The sequence below is a fragment of the Suncus etruscus genome, chromosome 1 (assembly GCF_024139225.1).
Source record: "Suncus etruscus isolate mSunEtr1 chromosome 1, mSunEtr1.pri.cur, whole genome shotgun sequence".
NCBI lineage: Eukaryota > Metazoa > Chordata > Mammalia > Eulipotyphla > Soricidae > Suncus > Suncus etruscus.
The window spans coordinates 188,628,908-188,648,199 of NC_064848.1; the positions used below are offsets into that span (position 1 = coordinate 188,628,908).

The 19,292-nt window shown below is 41.5% G+C and overlaps 1 protein-coding gene across 1 annotated transcript; it reads right to left on the reverse strand.

Moving 5' to 3' along the window:
* Window positions 1-4,608: 4,608 nt before the first annotated feature.
* On the reverse strand, window positions 4,609-9,302 carry LOC126019647 (keratin, type I cuticular Ha3-I-like). The gene is made up of 7 exons (XM_049781407.1): window positions 8,937-9,302; window positions 7,471-7,553; window positions 6,835-6,991; window positions 5,506-5,667; window positions 5,292-5,417; window positions 4,948-5,168; window positions 4,609-4,711 (listed from the first exon to the last, which is right to left on the reverse strand). The coding sequence occupies exons 1-7, from the start codon at window positions 9,282-9,284 to the stop codon at window positions 4,609-4,611; spliced, it is 1,200 nt and encodes a 399-aa protein (XP_049637364.1). The 5' UTR covers window positions 9,285-9,302.
* Between the last annotated feature and the right edge of the window lie 9,990 nt (window positions 9,303-19,292).

Here is a 19,292-nt window from a genome sequence, read left to right on the forward strand (position 1 = left end):
CATCAAACCGGAAAGTGAGTTTTGCTGGGTATAGTATTCTGGGTGAAGCATTCATTTCATTCAGTCTTGTCACAATATCCCACCATTGCTTTCTGGCATTGAGCGTTTCTGGTGACAGGTCTGCTGTAAATCTCAGGGAAGCTTGCTTGAACATGATTTCCCCTTTTGATCTTGCTGTTTTCAGAATTCTGTCTCTATCTGTGGGATTTGTCATTGTGACCAGGATGTGTCTTGGGGTGGTTTTTCTGGGGTCTCTTTTGGTTGGTACTCTTCGGGCATGCAGGATTTGATCACATATATTCTTTAGCTCTGGAAGTTTCTCTTTAATGATGTTCTTGACCATTGATTCTTCCTGGGAATTTTCTTCCTGGGTCTCTGGGACTCCAATGATTCTTAAGTTGTTTCTGTTGATCTTATCATAGACTTCTATTTTCATCTGTTCCCATTCTTTGACTAATTTTTCCATTGTCTGCTCATTTGCTTTAAGTTTTTTGTCCAATCTCTCCTGCTGTATGGAATTGTTATGTATCTCATCTTCCACAGCACCAAGTCTATTCTCAGCTTCTGATACCCTGTCCCAGAGCTTATCCATTTTGTCATTCACTTCGTTTACTGACTTTTTCAGTCCTGTTAGTTGACATGTTATTTCAGTTTGGAGTTTTGTCATTTCTGCCTTCATATTTTCTTGGTTCTTATTAGTGTTCTGTTCAACTCGATCCATGGTTTCTTGGAGTCTGTTGAGCACCTTCCATATTGCTAGTCTAAAGTCCTTATCGGAGAGGTTGATTAGTTGTTCAGTCATTATCTGGTCCTCAGAATTGTCATCTTCATTCTCTATGTCTGATGCTGGCCTGCGTTGTTTCCCCATTGTCACACTTGTATTGTGGGTTTTTCTACGTGTTGTGGTGGTATTCATTGTCTATATGATGTAGGCAGCACACTCCTCTGGCTCCTCCCTTTCTGGATGGGCTGACTTGCCTCTAAGGGAGGGGAGTCCTCCGTGGATGAAGCCTCACACTGGGTCAAATCTTAGGCCCGAGCATGCAACAGAGAAGACAGTCCAGAGAGAAATGTTTGCTTCTGTGATATAGCGCCGTTCTTAGTGTGATTTTTCCTTCTTGTTGCAATGGAGTTCTTTCCTTAGAAAGAGTGCACGGCCGCGTAGCGAAGCGGAGCGGCCGTGCTCCTCTGAGCCTCTTTTTGCCCCACTCGCAAGAGTTTCACGCAAAAGGACAGTAGACAGACATAGACAGGTCACACTCACAGTCTTTCACAGCTGAGCCCCACTGGTCCGGTGTACTTTCGCGGATTTTCCCCGCCTGGTGTCACACACAGGGAGCCAGCTTTTGCAAAGGATAGCCGGTTTTTATGCTCTGAAGTCCCTCCCTGAAAATGGCGTCTGGGCGAGCGAGGTTTCTGGAGGCTCTTTTTGCCCCACTCGCAAGAGTTTCACGCAAGAGGACAGTAGACAGACATAGACAGGTCACACTCACAGTCTTTCACAGCTGAGCCCCACTGGGCCGGTGTACTTTCGCGGATTTTCCCCGCCTGGTGTCACACACAGGGAGCCAGCTTTTGCAAAGGATAGCCGGTTTTTATGCTCTGAAGTCCCTCCCTGAAAATGGCGTCTGGGCGAGCGAGGTTTCTGGAGGCTCTTTTTGCCCCACTCGCAAGAGTTTCACGCAAGAGGACAGTAGACAGACATAGACAGGTCACACTCACAGTCTTTCACAGCTGAGCCCCACTGGGCCGGTGTACTTTCGCGGATTTTCCCCGCCTGGTGTCACACACAGGGAGCCAGCTTTTGCAAAGGATAGCCGGTTTTTATGCCTTGCCAGGCTTCTTATGTGTAAAAATAAAAGAGGACCAAGTAGCTTGAATTCTCACTCAATCTATTCTTAAAATTAAATTTTCTCTTTTATAAAATAATAGACCTATAGAAGAATTGAAAAAGAAACCCAGAAAATTTGGCAGGATAGTGGGTGCATTTGTGCATTGTACATGGATGTATACATGTGCCTAAACCTATCAACTTACACTTCAAAAAATGTGGAGTTTTAGGGGGGGGACAGGATTGATAATACAATCGGTAGGGCACTTGCTTTGTTCACAGACAACCTGAATTGATCACTAGAATCATTATCCCCTGATCTCTCCAAGCCACGCCAGGAGTAAGTCTGGATCACTTCATGTGTGGCCCTAAAACAAACCTTCCAAAAGATATATTTGAGATATATATACTGATTACCCAAGTGGGGAGCCTGGACTATCAAGTAACTCTTCTGGGAAGGAGCACCTTGACCTTGACCCAGGCAGACACTGCAACTGGGAGGACATGGAGAATTATGGGACAGGAGTCTGTCATGGGCTAGAGAAGGGCAGCACAGAGATTCTGAGAATTGGTATTATAGAGAGACTTGTAGGTACTTGCTTTACACGAGCATACCAAAACAACTTGAAAAGAGAACTGTAAAAAAAAAAAAAAAAAAAAAAAAAGAAGAAGAAGAAGAAGAAGAAGAAGAAGAAAGGAAAGAGAACTGTGCAGTGTTTCAGTGTTTCAGGGCACAGTTTCACACAGTAGAGACCTGTGGTGTTAATTTACATGTCCAGAAAGTCTATATGTGTGTACCTCTCTCATTAGATCCTAATTGTGAAACTGAAGACTCTTATTGATCCAAACCAAATTCACCAGTCTTTAATCATATATTTCAAAGAATGTCCACCAATATGTCAATATGAAATGACATGTTTTGGGTATATACCACATAGAAGGTATTGAGGAAGACACAGCTACATCATCACTATTATATAATTACATCTGACAACCTTGTTAGGAAAACTTGGAGCACACATACCCAATATGTCAATTTATTTTTATGCATATTATAATGATCATACATGCTAAACTTTTAGGTATTATTTGTGCCATAAAATATACTTAATGCATGTATAATAAAATATTTAAGGAGTAATTCATTAGTTATAAACATTTAAAAATTATGTTTTTATTATTAAAGGGAAAATAATGGCTATTCCAAAGGTCATGATTAAATGTGACATGAAAGAAGATATCAACAGGAAGAATGCTTGGGTGAGAGGAATATGATTTTAAATGAAACTTTTTTAAACACTCAGGTTTGATCATTTGTAATATATAAAATTTGAAGGTCTGGATATGATTACAGTATAGTTCTGCATTTTTAGCAAACCACTATGAGATTCTTAGATACAAAAATAGGCATTGCAGCACTGTAGCAATAGGCTCCAAGTACACTAACAATGATACCTGAGTGCAGAGCCAGGAGTAACTCCTGAGCACAACTGCACTTAAAACTAATAGAACCACAGAATCTGAATAATCTTGTTCTTCCTCACAACTTTGGGGGGGGGGAATGGATAGTACCAGGAACAACTAGTCGTATGAACTTGAGTGGAAATAAAAAATGATCAGACTTAAGCACCAAACCCAAAGTCAACGACACCATAATCCATACCCAACCTATAGCAAGCTATACACAAAGGAGATCTCTCACACTAGCCGTCCAATGGGCAAAGGTGGGAGATATGGGATGCATGCTGGGAACAGGGGTGGAGGAAGGACAACACTGGTGGTGAGAATGGCCCTGATTCTTTGTCACTATGTACCTTAAATATTACTAAAAAGACTTGGCATTCGATTTGATCACAATAAAAATTATTTTTAAAAAACTAATAAATAATCTTTGCTTGATTTTTGATGGCCATGCAGACAAGCTTTCTGACCCATGGAAATGTAAACAGAAAAATATAATTGACTGAGCATATTTTTCACAGTTCTTTCAAGTTGACAATACTGTCAGGTTGCCAAGAGACAACTACTTTGACAACTACTTTCCCCTGGTGTTGACCCAGCTCCATAATTCTCTGACAAATTCCATCTGAAGAGCTTAATTGAAAGATTTAAAGATATCCTGGCAAGAGCTACCTTTCCCTTTTCTACCTACTCCTTCTTCAACATAAAATTCATATTTGTAGGTGGATGATGTCTGATGAGATTTTTCCTTTGAGGGCAATTATTGACTGTCAGGGTGAATGACCCATTCATGTGATAAAAGACATGATGTTTTTTTTATTTATAAAACACCTACTCTTGAAATCAATAAGTGAAAATGATAACTAGCATGTTTGTACCAGAATAAAAGTTTATTAGGAGGATTATCAAGGCCTCAATATGGCATTTCCAAAGACCAAAATATTGACAAGGAAGAATTCTTCTATGTTCTGTTCCATATGGTGCCCTTCATCTCTGTCACACTTAATGTAATTACTTTTAAATCACATTTAAACATGTTACAGCATAACATTCTGCGCTTGTCTTTGTGATCATCATTTGTCCTTGATCCTGTTGTTAATTTTTGTCTGGCTCAGGTGAGCTGGTAGGTTAAAGCCTGTATCTTGTGTTAAAGGATCAAACCAGGGGATTCAATGGAAAGCTCAAGTGAACACCAGCAAGCTGGTGTTGATAAAACTTTCTTCTTTGACCAAAATGTGGTCCCTGTTGGATAGGTCTAGATAAAACAGAGCTGAGATGAGGCCTGAAAGTCCTTCTCATTTTGGTACTATGCACTTCTAACACACAAAGGTGTTGCAAGGTCCACACCGAGGACGTTGGACACAGCACCCAGAGGAGTTCTCACATGCATTGGTCGTGGCACAAGGATTGCAGGGGAGCCTGAAGTTTAAAAAAAAAAAGTGAATAACATAAAAATACAATATTAGGGTAAGTTGGCACAAATTAAAACAAGACTTAAAGGAATCTATGCAACCTAACTGTAAAAATATTCTTGTGTAAGAATGCCATTCTTCATCAAATTCCTTCTAAATTCATCCCTATCAGGAAGATTTTTTCATGTACACAGAAAACTAATGTGCCTCATGAGAAATTTGATTACTCTCAGATTTACTCACTTGCAATCCTCGCTCTCCAACAGACACCGGTAGGTGTTGATCTCACACTCCAGCCGGGCACGCACATCCAGCAGCACCTGGTACTCCTGGTTCTGTCTCTCCAGGTCACTGCGGATCTCAGCCAACTGTGATTCCACGTTGGTGATCATGCACTGTACCTGGTTCAGCTGTGAGCTGTAGCGGGCCTCTGTCTCTGTCAGAGTGTTCTCCAAGGAGTCCCTCTGTGTTGAGAAAGATAGGACGGATCTCACAGCTGCCCAGAGAAGCCTCACAAGCCCTAAAAACCCACAGTGACTCCCATTGCAATCCCCTATTTCATCCCAGGAGAATCCAGCCATACTCACCAGGTTGTGCTGAGCCTGCAGCTCAATCTCCAGGGCATTGACCGTGCGCCTCAGCTCAATGATCTCTGCCTGGCATGTCTGCAGCTGCTCTGAGCTGGACACCACCTGCTTGTTCAGCTCCTCAGTCTGCAAATGCAAAGGAAGGAGGACAGTGTCAGAGCTCAGGGTTCTCAGGGGTCTCTGGTCCTGTGAGTCCTAAATCTGAGGTGCCCACCTGGGTGGTGAACCATTCCTCCACATCCCTGCGGTTGGTCTCCACCAGGGCCTCATACTGGCATCGGGTCTCATTGAGCACACGATTGAGGTCCACAGTGGGAGCAGCGTCCACCTCGATGTTGAGGCGGTCTCCGATCTGGCAACGAAGATTATTGACCTCCTGCAGAGGAAGGGGAAGTTTTTTAATTATTACAGTGTGCCAGATATCTTCCCTTAGATAACACAATCCATTTTGTTCTCATTCTTCAACCTTCAACAGTTCCTGTTCACTTGGGTTCACTTATAGGCTAGGTTCCAGATTAGTGATAACACTATGTATTTCCTTTACCAAATAATTTCTGTGGAGGGTTTCTTTCGCCTTGATTCAATATCTCCCTCCCTATTTACAGAGGTGGTGAGCATGATTTGACTAGAAGTGCTAGGCCATGATTTAAAGTTTTGGCTCTCCCATACACCCAGACCAGTGTCTTCTCTAATGCATCTTAGCTCTTATCCCACTAGAAAAGGAATAAAAAATAATATCCAGGATCCAGATAAAGAGGAAAATAGAAATATTTACTTCTAAATCTGTACCCTGAAATTAAATTGATTTAACTAGTGATCTGCATTGACTAGGGTTGATTTTGCTAAAGGAAAATGTAGGTAGTCATTTGACTTCTTTTCTCCTCACTGGCCAGCATATCTTGGTGATTAGATTTATCAGATTTTAACTGGCTTTCTTTACCACAACTCAGTATAGGAAACTTCAGGAAGCTTCTGGAAGCCTTCATTTCTTCATCTATCAAATGAAAGCTATCTCTGGAGTTCTCAGATTCTTAGCACAAGGCCTGGTGCAAGTTGGTGCTTGGTCAGTATTTACTGTAACCATTTATTGTCCTAAAAAAATTCAGATTTGAGAGAAACATCTACATTTCCTTTATTTTACAGCTGACTTCGCAGTTACAGCAAATAGCTATTTGGCTTCTCCTCTAGGCAACACCAAATGGCAAAATCCTAACCCAACTCAGCCCTCTCACACTGTGTGGTTTTCTGGCCTCTCCTTTCCACAGACCTCTGTGCTTGGACCAGGAGTGGAGGAATCTGTAAGTACCACTTGGTTGCTGATCTTGGCTCATGACAAAGCTTGCCCATTCCTTCACTCCTATGCCTGCCGTGGGCTGAAAATCCTAATCTCCTATCACTGATATATATGTATTTTTTTGATTACTCATTCTCTGCAAATCCAATCTCTCTTTGTTTGGACACTAGATTCCTCAGCAAGGTGAGCCTCTCTCTGAACCTCTCCTCACCCCTTGGCTGTTTGGAAGCAGGCCTCAGGAAACCTCACCTGCTCATGGTTCTGTTTGAGGCACAGCAGCTCCTCCTTCAAGGACTCCACCTGGGCCTCCAAGTCAGACTTGCACAGGGTCAGCTCGTCCAGGATACGACGCAGGCTATTCATGTCTGATTCTACCAGCTGCCGCAGGCCCAGCTCTGTCTCGTATCTGTGATATAGGAGATCAGGATTAGGCCTGGCTTTGACATGGGTTGGGTTTGGGTGGGGTTTGTCAGAGAATTGGAAATTGGAACTTGGGATCTTTACAGCCATCTTGTTCTTTCAGACTTTCCCTACCACAGTTCACCAGTTCCCAAAGGAAGATACCACTGATTAGTTTTTAGGAAACAAAGAACCAGTGCCTTTAAATGGAGCAGAGGAACCTTTAAACTTTAGAGAATATTTACAAAATGTATGCCCCTCCCACAACAGGGAATCATGGCTTCTACAGTAGATGGGATTGAAGGAAGCTACCTTACAAAGAAAAGGCAAAAAGAGGAGCCCAGATCTAGAGAAGGAATTTCTGAGTTCTGCTAAATAATGGCCCAGTGAACTCTAGAGCAGTGTCAGTGTTGATTTGTTTTGAAGAAAGGCTTAAAGAAAGGGAGGGAGAAGGAAAATGACCCTTTTCTCCACTGGTCAACTTACTTTGTTCTGAAGTCATCAGAGGCCAGTTTGGCATTGTCAATTTGTACCACCAACCTGGTATTCTCAGACTTGCTGCACAGGATCTAGGAGAGCCAAACATTATTGAATAAATCTAGAGGGTTTTAGCCAGCAATTATCTCTACTTAGTAACTGATATAAAAGAAACAGAATGAAAAAAATCACAATAGGTCTTATATAAGCTCACTAACTGCAGCCCATGATCAGTGAATAATCAGTAAGTAGTTGAGAAATTAAAATTTTTAAATATATGTTTGGTCAAGGAAATTGTACAAAGATTTGTATGTACATGTCTTACATACATCCAATCCTATTTGGATCACCTGGGATCACCAAATGCAGCTCTGTGGGCTCCCAAACATCATCAATGGGTCTGAGTAATCCTTGTCACTGAAGGGCCCAAATAGCACCACATTTTTGGACCCTGGCATTAACCTACCTGCCAATAATTCCCAGAAAAAATACCCAGGCTCCCTACACATTAGCCAGGAACCTCCCAACCCCACCCAAATAATATGCAAGAAAATCTCAGTAATAATAAGCTCTCTTTTTTTTCTTTCCTAAGAAGCAATGCTGAGACACTAATAACTTGTATTTGTCAAACCTGCTGTTTCTCTGCCACAGTCCTAGGACTAGAAGGCACAATCTGAGAGCACTGGATTGACCCCTCCCTTTCCATTTAGATGGGGAGAAATGACTAAAGTCAGTAGAGAGACTAGGACCTGAAAGCAGCATGCCTCCTAGCCCTCCAGGATTGGATAGTTTACCACCACACCCCTAAAACTAAGCAAGATAGCAGGTTTCAGCCCATCATCACATCCCTCACTAAACTTTCTGCCCTGGGAGAAATCCAGCAGCCCTAAGTCAAGACAAAGAATCAAGATCATGAGATACTCAGAAGAGGATGGCAGTGAAAACATCAATGGCTTGAGAAGCCCCCAGAGAAGCTGAGATAGTAAAGGGCTAAGGGCACTGACTATGAAGGCAACCAACCCACTTTGATCCCCTGTTCCCCAAGCAACACTTGGAGTGATGCCGGAGCACAAAACCGGAAGTAAACACTATGTACTACCTGGTATGGCCCAAACCTTCCTGTGTTCTTCCCCAAATTTTTTAATTAAAGGAAGTGTAAGTCCAGAGGAAAGACTAAGAAACTCCTGAGCCTCCCTTTTTTTTTCCTCTCACCTCAGGGTACTCATTTCAAGAGCTTAGAAATGCAAATGTGTACAAGCCTGAGGAGGCAACACTTAATTACAGCTTATTTATGCAAAGTGCAGCTGCCTCCACTATGCAGATACTCTGATCTAACAGTCTAGAAGCTAGAATAAGAAACCAAAACTCTGGATAGCCAGAAGTCCAGTCTCCAACCCAACATTTTTGTTTCTTAATCATATTTCCCATTCTTTCTCTACAGCTCCCTGCTAGAGGTAGTGCAGGCACGCCCTCACCTTCTGCTGCAGCTCCTCAATGGTACGGAAGTAGGACTGGTAGTTGGGGCACACATTGGGCTCCTGCTGCTGGCACCGCTCCCGGATGAGATTCTCCAGCTCTGCGTTCTTGCACTCCAGATCCCGCACCTTCTCCAGGTAGCTGGCCAGGCGGTCATTCAGGAACTGCATGGTCTCCTTCTCACTGCTGTTGAATGAGCCCTCACAGAACCAGCCACAGCTGCCTATGTTGGCGGGGATATTGCAGGCTCCAGGCAGGGTGCAGCCATGACAGCTGGGGGGCACACAGGGCCGGGAGGAGCAGCTGGAGCGGCAGCTCATGCTGGGTAGGCAGCAATTGTAAGGCATGGTGCAGGCAGAAGAAGTAGCCCAGCTGAAGATAGAAACAGAGAGTTGTGGGTCTCCTGCCTCTAAGAGTATTTATATCCCCTCTATAGAGGGTGTGGATGTGGAAGGCAGGCTTTTTCTTCTTACTCACCTGAGAATTGTAAAAAGGCCTTCCCCTCAATTTGTTGTTTCCTCAGAAGAGTCCCTCACCTCATAAAAGACTTGACTCGGGCTTCTCCCTAGGTCAGAACTCCTTCCATGCTGTGCGTCAGTGAGGTAAGAGCTTCATACTGTGGCTTCAAAGAGCTGGGCACATGAAAGCCAGGGCCTTCATTAGTGGGATGGGGTGGGTCTGCAGACACAGGACTGCCACTTGCCTCCAAACTTCTTGGCATGCTTCTGGCTCAGAAACATTGCTCTACCAGATAAGCTTTGCAAGGTTAGAAGTCCAAAGGTATCAATCTCTTCAGCAAAGGTGAAAAAAATCATGGTCCCCCCATGACATCCAAGTCCCTGGCAATGCCAATCCACATAATACAGATTTAATAAGAACCTAAATCTTACACTTCTCTGTGAGTTATGCAAAAATAGTCCCTGCTATGATCCAAAGGAACTAGAATGGGTTGAGTATCTGACAGTCCCAAAGTGGTGCTTGGCACCTTCCATATGTTGATCTAATTCATGTATTACCATGAGCCTTCTACAAAAATGATATTGTTCCCATTGTTTAGGAGGGTAAAACTAGGTCTAGAATTAAGGTTAACATTAAGATATTAAGCATAGACTACAATAGAGATAGCTGACCCTTCCATGGAAGCATGTTGCATAGGAGTCAATAACATTCTCTTTCCTAACTTCATCAGACAAGTCAACTGTTTCTCCTCTGAGTGTTCCCACTTGAACCTTACATTGTCACCACTTTTGTGATTCTCTATTTATCTATCTACCGATCTAACTATCAATCTATATTTTTAGCTCTATCTCTATTCTCTCAGACTTAGAAGGATCTTTGCATTAAATATAATGCACATATACTTGAGGTTAGGTTTTCTCTTCAGTGCAATGGGGAGCACTGAATGTTTTAAGCAGAATAATGATGGAACTTCCTTCTTGGTGAGCTGTGCTTTAAGAAAAATGAAATCTGGTACAGAAAGCTTGGGACTACCTGGTCTTTGGAGCTGCAAGTGCTGAAATCACAACAAAGATGAAAATGACAGGGGTGATCTCCAATGCATTATCAAGAAGATCATACACTACGACCAAGTAGGTTTCATCCCAGGAATGCAAGGATGATTTAACATCCATAAATCTATCAACATCATACACAACATCAACAACAAGAAAAATAAAAATCACATGATCATATCAATAGACGCAGAGAAAGCATTTGATAAGGTCCAACACCCATTCTTGATAAAAAAAAGTCTCAATAAGATGGGAATGAAAGGAACCTTTCCCAATCTAGTTGAAGCCATCTACCACAAGCCAATGGCAAATATTATTCTCAATGGAGAAAAACTAAAAGCCTTTCCTCTAAATTCTGGTACAAAACAAGGCTGTTCGCTCTCACCACTCCTCTTCAACATAGTACTGGAAGTGCTTGGTATAGCAATCAGGCAAGAAAAAGATATCAAGGGAATTCAGATAGAAAAGGAAGAAGTCAAGCTCTCATTGTTTGCAGATGACATGATACTCTACTTAGAAAACCTTAAAGACTCTACCAAAAAGCTTCTAGAAACAATAGACTCATATAGCAAGGTGGCAGGCTACAAAATGAACACATAGAAATCAATGGCCTTTTTATACACCAACAATGATAGGGAAGAGAAGGAAATCAAGAAGGCAATCCCATTCACTTTAGTGCCACACAAACTCAAATACCTTGGAGTCAACTTAACCAAAGATGTGAAGGACCTGTACAAAGAAAACTATAAAGCCCTGCTCCAAGAAATAAGAGAGGACACACGGAAATGGAAACACATACCCTGCTCATGGATTGGCAGGATTAACATCATTAAAATGGCAATAGTCCCCAAAGCACTGTACAAATTTAATGCGATCCCCTTAAAAATACCCATTACATTCTTCAAAGAAGTGGATCAAACACTTATGAAATTCATCTGGAACAATAAACACCCTTGAATAGCTAAAGCACTCCTAGGAAAAAGAAAAATGGGAGGCATTACTTTCCCCAACTTTAAACTGTACTACAAAGCAATAGTTATCAAAACAGCATGGTATTGAAATAAATACAGACCCTCAAATCAGTAGAATAGGCTTGAGTCCTCAGACAGTGTTCCCCAGACATACAATCACCTAATTTTTAACAAAGGAGCAAAAGCACTTAGGAGTGGAGCAGGGAAAACCTCTTCAACAAGTAGTGCTGGCAGAACTGGTTGCCACTTGCAAAAAAAACAAACATAGACCCTCAGTTAACATCATGTAGGAAGGTAAAATCCAAATGGATTAAAGACCTTGATATCAGACATGATATAATAAGGTATATAGGACAACATGTCGGTAAAACACTCCATGACATTGAGACTAAAGGCATCTTCAAAGAGGAAACTGCACTTTCCAAACAAGTGGAAGCAGAGATCAACAAATGGGAATACATTAAGATGAGAAGCTTCTGCACTTCAAAAGAAATAGTGCCCAGGATACAAGACCCACCCACGTGTGGGAGAAACTATTTACCAACACCCATCAGATAAGGGGCTAATATCCAAAATATACAGGGCAAAGACAGAACTTTACAAGAAAAAAACATCTAATCCCATCAAAAAATGGGGAGAAGAAATGAACAGACACTTTGATAAAAAAAAGAAATACAAATGGCCAAAAGGCACATGAAAAAAATGCTCCTCATCACTAATCATCAGGGAGATGCAAATCAAAACAACAATGAGATACTCTCTCACACCACAGAGATTGGCATACATCACAAAGAATGAGAACAATCAGTGCTGACAGGGATGTGGAGAGAAAGGAACTCTTATCCACTGCTGGTGGAAATGCCGTCTAGTCCAACCTCTATGGAAAGCGATATAGAGATTCCTCCAAAATCTGAAAATTGAGCTCCCATTCGACCCAGCTATTCCACTTCTAGGGATATACCCTAAGAACACAAGAATACAACACAAAAACCCCTTCTTCACACCTATATTTATTGCAGCACTATTCACAATAGCCAGGCTCTGGAAACAACCAAGAGGCCCTTCAACAGACAAATGGCTAAAGAAACTGTGGTACATATACACAATGGAATATTATGCAGCCGTCAGGAGAGATGAAGTCATGAAATTTTTCTATACATGGATGTACATGAAATCTATCATGCTGAGTGAAATAAGTCAGAGGAAGAGAGAGAGAGAGAGAGACAGAATAGTCTCACTCATCTATGGGTTTTAAGATAAATAAAAGTCATTTTTGCAACAATCCTCAGAGACAATGAGAGGAGGTCTGGAACTTCCAGCTCACTTCATGAAGCTCACCACAAAGAGTGGTGAGTGCAGTTATAGAAATAACTACACAGAGAACTACCATAATCATGTGAATGAATGAGGGAACTGGAAAGCCTGTCTGGAGTACAGGTGGGGGTGGAGTGGGATGGAGGGAGATTTGGGACATTGGTGGTGGGAATGTTGCACTGGTGAAGGGGGGTGTTCTTTCCATGACTGAAACCTAATCACAATCATATTTGTAATCAAGATGTTTAAATAAAGAAAAAAATGACAGGGGTGTTCTAAATTGCAAATGTGCAAGTTGAAGAAGTGAGCCTAAGAATGGGGTGGAAACAAGGAACTAATTTTAGCTGAGACTAAAATTTTGGAAATCCTCCACCAGAGAGCAAGAGATAGGGAAAAAAAGAGTTGGGAACAGTAGAGAAATAGTAATGTAATATTAATAGTATATAGTAGTAATAATAATAATAGTAATATAATAGTAATAGTTATCCCAGGGAGAAATGAATGTTAGAACTATCCAGTATGGCAAAATCATGAGACAAAAAGTGAATATAATGATAAAGCTCAGTGATATTGACTCAGGTTTCTTGTTGACTCCCTAATTGAATTGTTATTTAAGCCAATGATGATATTGGGGTCTTGAGCTATAGTATAGCAGGTAGGCTGTTTGCCATACAGCTGAATTGGGTTTGAACCCCAGCATACCATCTAGTCCCCTAAACCCACTTGAGTGTAGAACAAGATGTAAGTTATGAGCATCACCAAAGACAAAAAACAAAATAAAATAAAGATAACAACAGAAAAACACAATAATGATACAATTCTATCCAACATACCAACAATTTAGAATACCTTGAATACAATGCTATCTACATGATAAAGAACTATATCTCATCTGTTGGAGAAACATATAAAGACAAGTAGTCAAAGGATGCTCTATTTAAGAGCAAGAGTCACCAAAATAAGTTACACAGAAAGGGTCACAATAAGAACAATGAAGAGATAAAAAAGACCCACAAACAAAATCTGTATTCTTTTTTATAAAGATGAATGATCAGGAACTAGAACCTTGGCGCAGCGGTAGGGCATTTGCCTTGCACGCAGCTTACCCAGGATGAACCACGGATTGATCCCCGCATCCCAGATGGTCCCCCATGCCAGGAGTGATTTCTGAGCACATAGCCAGGAGTAACCCCTGAGCGTCACCGGGTGTGGCCCAAAGTCCAGAAAAAAAAGAAAAGATGGATGATCAATATTTTTCCTCTCTTTTTCTCACTTTTTTGTTCTCCAAAAAAAAATTTTTTTTTTGGTTTTTGGGTCACAAAAACCAGGGGTTACTCAGGGGTTACTCCTGGCTCTATGCTCAGAAATCACTCCTGGCAGGCTCGGGAACCATATGGGATGCCGGGATTCTAACCACCGACCTTCTGCATGCAAGGCAAATTCCTTATCTCTATGCTATCTCTCCGGCCCCTTCCAAAAAATTTTAATGTATATAATACTTCTGTACAAGAGAAAAAATATAAAACTTCAGTCAAGAAATTATGAAAGACAATTCATACATTTCACATATGTCTTCTAATAAAGTATGTTGTCAGGGTACCCAAGGAAGGCCCTTGCGTCTCCATAATCACCAAATTGTTCTTGAGTTTGCTGTTCTGGAAATAAAGCCTGTGTCATGATTGCCATTCACCCCTGGTGATCACTCTTGAGGTTAACAGATCTGAAGGTGAGCTATTAGGTCATGGGTAAAAGAAAACCAAGCTTCCTATAACTCATGAATTGACTGTGAATAGGCCAAAGCCTCAGGTTGAAGAGAATGTCAAGAAGAATGAACTAAGAATTAATATTCTCCTAATTTCCTGCCTAATACTACTCAGCAAAATAGGAACTGGGATATCCCTGCACTGAACAGTCAGTTTCAGGGACTGACACAGTCTAGCATCAGCCCCTCGAGAAAATGCCTGACTTTATTTCTGTATCTAAAATGCCCAACATATTAACCCAGTCTGGTGCTGTCCAGAAAACTCTAGAGGCCTCCCCATTCACTCAACTATGCTGCTTAATTTCTATAACTAGCTTCGATATGCCCCCACTCCCACCTCCAGACCCACACTAGTTGGTTCATTGAACTTGTCTGAGCATCATGCCACCACTCAGACTTCTAAAATTGGTTCCACTACTTTCCCAGGATAGGAAAGACTCAAAAGTTCTTTGATATTTTTACACAGTTCATCAAATAATTGTCTCCGAACATTTTATATACAATGCACTCTTTTTAGAATTGACTCCATATCTCTTACTCAACCACCTCCCAGAATTAACTAATCTATAGAGAGCAGAAATGTCCTGCCTAACCAGCCCAGTAACAAAATTCAAAGCTCTCTGCAAAAGCACTCAAGATTCTTCCTCTAGATGCCTCCACTGGTCAGCCCAAATAGTGTCCTTTATTCTTTTGATCAACTTACTTTTCTCTTGCCTAAATTATTTAATCCTCCTGGTAAGTTCTCTTACTACCTTGCTGCTTGGAGACAGGCCTATCAGAGCAAAGTAGGACCAAGAATAAGTCTTTTAGGAGAGAGTGACAAGTCTGCCCACTCCATTTCTCCATTTCTCTAAAGGCTACGCACTTAGGGAAAAGCAAACCCATTGGTGTTGAAAATTGAACCCAGGTTGCTGCATATAAAACATGATCTCTAGCCCATCGAGGCATCTCCCCAGCCCTAGATGAACATTTCTCTTTTTTTTAGATGAACATTTCTTGAGTCATAAATTTCTAAGTGTCTTAAACTTTTTCATCAAAATGAATTAATTCAATGTTTGTTGATAACAATATAAAATTCTGAGAATGCAGTTCCATGCTCCTATAACTATATAAGCCTCTCTGCCTTTGTTATTTTTGCACTATCCTATGTTTGAAAGATTTTATCATTTAACCCTGGAAATGGTAGCATTGCCTTACTACAATGGTGAGGTTTAAGGCTTTAGAAAACAATTCAGCTTTGGCCTGAGAAAAATGTTTGGTCCCTGGTTCTGCTTCCTCTTCTCCACCAAAGAAAAAGTCATGACAGAGACAAATACCTGGGATAGTGTTCCCAGAGCCAGCTCCCCCATAGATATGGCCCCCTTCTACACTGACTTGACATTTTGTTTCATGTCTTACACAGTTAAACCAAAACTCAAGTTGGTTTTCTTTGTTTGCCAGGTTGGACCATTTGCCTTCTGGCTGACAGTCAGAGAACCAGGAGTTTAGGGGGGCCACTGATACTAAGAGGTGGATTGGGGGAGAGGGATTGTTATGCGCTGTGGAGGGCTGATGGGTTATACAAGTGGTGGGCAACCTTTGCTTTCAACTGAGCCAAATCTCGCTAAAACCACGATTGAAATTTATTTTGAAAGCCACATTTTTAAAACCGAAAATACATAAGATGGTATGCTGTTTTTAGTTTCAATAAGTTTTTATTGAGAATATTCTGCATGCAAGTATCCACATAGGTCAGGAGGATACAAATAACACAACTAATAAAACAAAAACTTTAGAATGATATTATTTATCGATAGCGTTAAATTCCGTAAAATTTGCTTTACAATGTAGAGAAAACTACATTCTGACAATGACTGATAAAGTCACAAACACTAATGTGAACATTGGCCTTGGTTCTGATCAGAGCTATATGGAGCGGGCCACCAGGGCTGCACACAGGGAACGCACTGACAGAACGCACTGACAGAATGCACTGACAGAGTCCTGACTCCTGGAGCTGCCACCTGGCCACAGAAGAGCAGCAATAAAAAAGTGTAAAGAGTCTGGGGCAGGCGAGGTGGCACTAGAGGTAAGGTGTCTGCCTTGCAAGCGCTAGCCAAGGATCAGGACAGCAGTTCGATCCCCCGGCATCCCATATGGTCCCCCCAAGCCAGGGGCAATTTCTGAGCGCTTAGCCAGGAACAACCCCTGAGCATCAAACTGGTATGGCCCGAAAAACAAAAAAAAAAAAAAACAAAAAAAAGCGTAAAGAGCCTATGTGGCTCTCGAGCATCGGCTTGCCGACCATTGGGTTATACTGATGTGAATGTTTGTACAGACCTAGAAGTATCTCAGAGAGTAAACTGGCCTTGAAAGAAGAAAAACTGAGCAGTGCCAACAAGCCAGTTGATGTTCAGAGAAAACATGGCACCTCACTCAGTTTCGTAACTCCATGCTGAAATCTTCACAAGGACTCCCCAGCAACATCAATACCAACCAAGTTGATACTGAAATAATGAGAGTGTGAGTAGGTAAGAGTTTAAACACTCTATTGGATCAGGCATTCTCTCAGCAGTAGTACATAAAATTAGCTTCATCTCAAGAAGTAAAAAATCAAATATCAGTTTGGTTCAAGACCAAAGTTGTGGCCTTTCACCAAACTCTGCATGCACAATAAAGGGAACCCTTGGTCTGGGCCAGACAACAGAGCCCTGTCAAATATGAAGATCCAGCCTAGAAGGCACTTCCAACACTGGCAGAGGCTAAGATTCAATTATTTTTTTGGGTTCTAAAGAAATCTGGACTTCTCTCTCTCCCTTTTTTTGTGAGTCTTGATAATGGTTAATCAATCTTGTTTATTTTTCAAAGAAGAACTCTTGCTGTCAGATGAGTGGCTAAAGGAACTGTGGTATATCTACACAATGAAATACTATGCAGTCATTAGAAAAAATGAAGTCATGAAATTTGCTTATCCAGAGATGGACATGGAGATTATTATGCTGAGTGAAATTAGTGATAGGAAAAAGATAGAATAATCTCACTCATTTGTTGGATATAAGAAAAACAAGAGATAGTATGGTAGCAATATCCAGAAACAATAATTTTTTTTTTTTTTTTGGTTTTTGGGCCACACCCGGCGATGCTCAGGGGTTACTCCTGGCTGTTTGCTCAGAAGTAGCTCCTGGCAGGCACGGGGGACCATATGGGACACCGGGATTGGAACCAACCACCTTTGGTCCTGGATTGGCTGCTTGCAAGGCAAACGCCGCTGTGCTATCTCTCCGGGCCCGAAACAATAAAATTAAGGGTCAGGAGGTCCATCCCAGGCTAGAAAACTCACCACAAAAAATAACAAGTGCAGTTAGAGTAGAGAAGTGTCTACTAGGACAATGATAGTTGGAACCGATCACTCTGGACAAGAACTCAGTGTTGAAAGGTGAGAAAGTGATTCACATGGCATCCCTCCATTAATGGTGCAAATGACAGTGTCAAAAGGGAAAGAGAAAGAGAGGGGGAAAGAGAGAAAGAGGGTGAGAGAGAGAGAGAGAGAGAGAGAGAGAGAGAGAGAGAGAGAGAGAGAGAGAGAGAGAGGAGAGAGGAAGAAAATTGGCTGCCTTAGAGACAGATGGAGATGAGAAAAGGGAGGGAAACAGAGGACCTTGGTGGTGGGAAGGGTGCACTAGTGAAGGATGGTGTACATTGTTTGACTGAAACCCAACAATAAACAATTTTGTAACTATGGTACTTAAATAAAGCAATTAATTTTTAAAAAAGAATCTTAGAAGCTGTGATTCCCCAACACAAAAGCAGTCCTACTGGTTACTTAATTCAAATGAATAGAGAAACTCTTTACAATCCGTTGGCTATGACTCAAATTTAAAAAGATGCCCTATTCACTCTTAGGAGTTCTTCAGTGATTCTGAAGGAATCTCAGAGAGATTTGGGCTGTAAGAAGCATCATATCTCCCAAGGTGATAATTCTGCAGGATTATCATGAGGTGCTTCTTGACACATTGTTTTCTTCCTTTCTACCCAATGGGCAGAAATAGCTGACATTAAGAGGGTAAACTCTAAGATCACTCTCATCTCTGTTACTCAGTATATCAATAAGAGAAAAAATTATCTGTACTATTCTGGGCACTTGCTTGGGATTTAATAAATGTTAGCTCCTGTCCATCTTAAAGAGACTAAGGAAAGAAGTGGAGCTTTCTAGATATGTTAGCCACCGTTGGATTTTACAAAGATCTCATAATGAGTGCATTTATCATATTCAGATGAGAACTCTTGCCCAAGTGGACACACTGGCTCCAAGCTGAACTGAGAGGATGTTAGGACTCCCTGTGTTAATGAATGCTAATTAATGATGATAAAGGGCTTTTAGGAGAGAATTAAACTACTCAGTCCTCCGTGCTTTCATGTGGCTTTATCCAAAGCAAATAGGCAGAGAGTGCACTTTGAAAAGAATGAATACAAATGAGAATCACATCTACTTTGCAAGAGAGAAGTTTATTAGGAGATTTACAAAGGGCTTTGGGGAACTGCAAGAAAGGTCAAAACAACAGACTGAAACATTTCTCCCATGACACCATCGTAGCCCAAACCAGTCAGACCATCAGGGACAAAGTAATTATGAGAACAACCAGAAGAAAAATGATCAGGAGGGACCAGGTTCAGAGCTGGCCACACCCCTAACATTTGTTCTCTGTCTAGACTGTAATTTATGGTGATGCCTGGGATGGGGTCCTGTGGTCAGAGAGGCAGAGCTGTTTGGTTCTTCTATGGCCCCTTGTGTCTTCCTGCAATCCTCCTCTGGCCCCA

Bases quoted from the DNA above. Each gene is read 5' to 3' on its own strand.
- LOC126019647 (XM_049781407.1), bottom strand. From the start codon at position 9,284: ATGCCTTACAATTGCTGCCTACCCAGCATGAGCTGCCGCTCCAGCTGC. The intron at 5,418-5,505 runs GTGGGCACCTCA...TTGCATTTGCAG, and splicing joins AGGAATGGTTCACCACCCAG to ACTGAGGAGCTGAACAAGCA. The intron at 5,169-5,291 runs GTGAGTATGGCT...TTCTCAACACAG, and splicing joins TGCAGGCTCAGCACAACCTG to AGGGACTCCTTGGAGAACAC.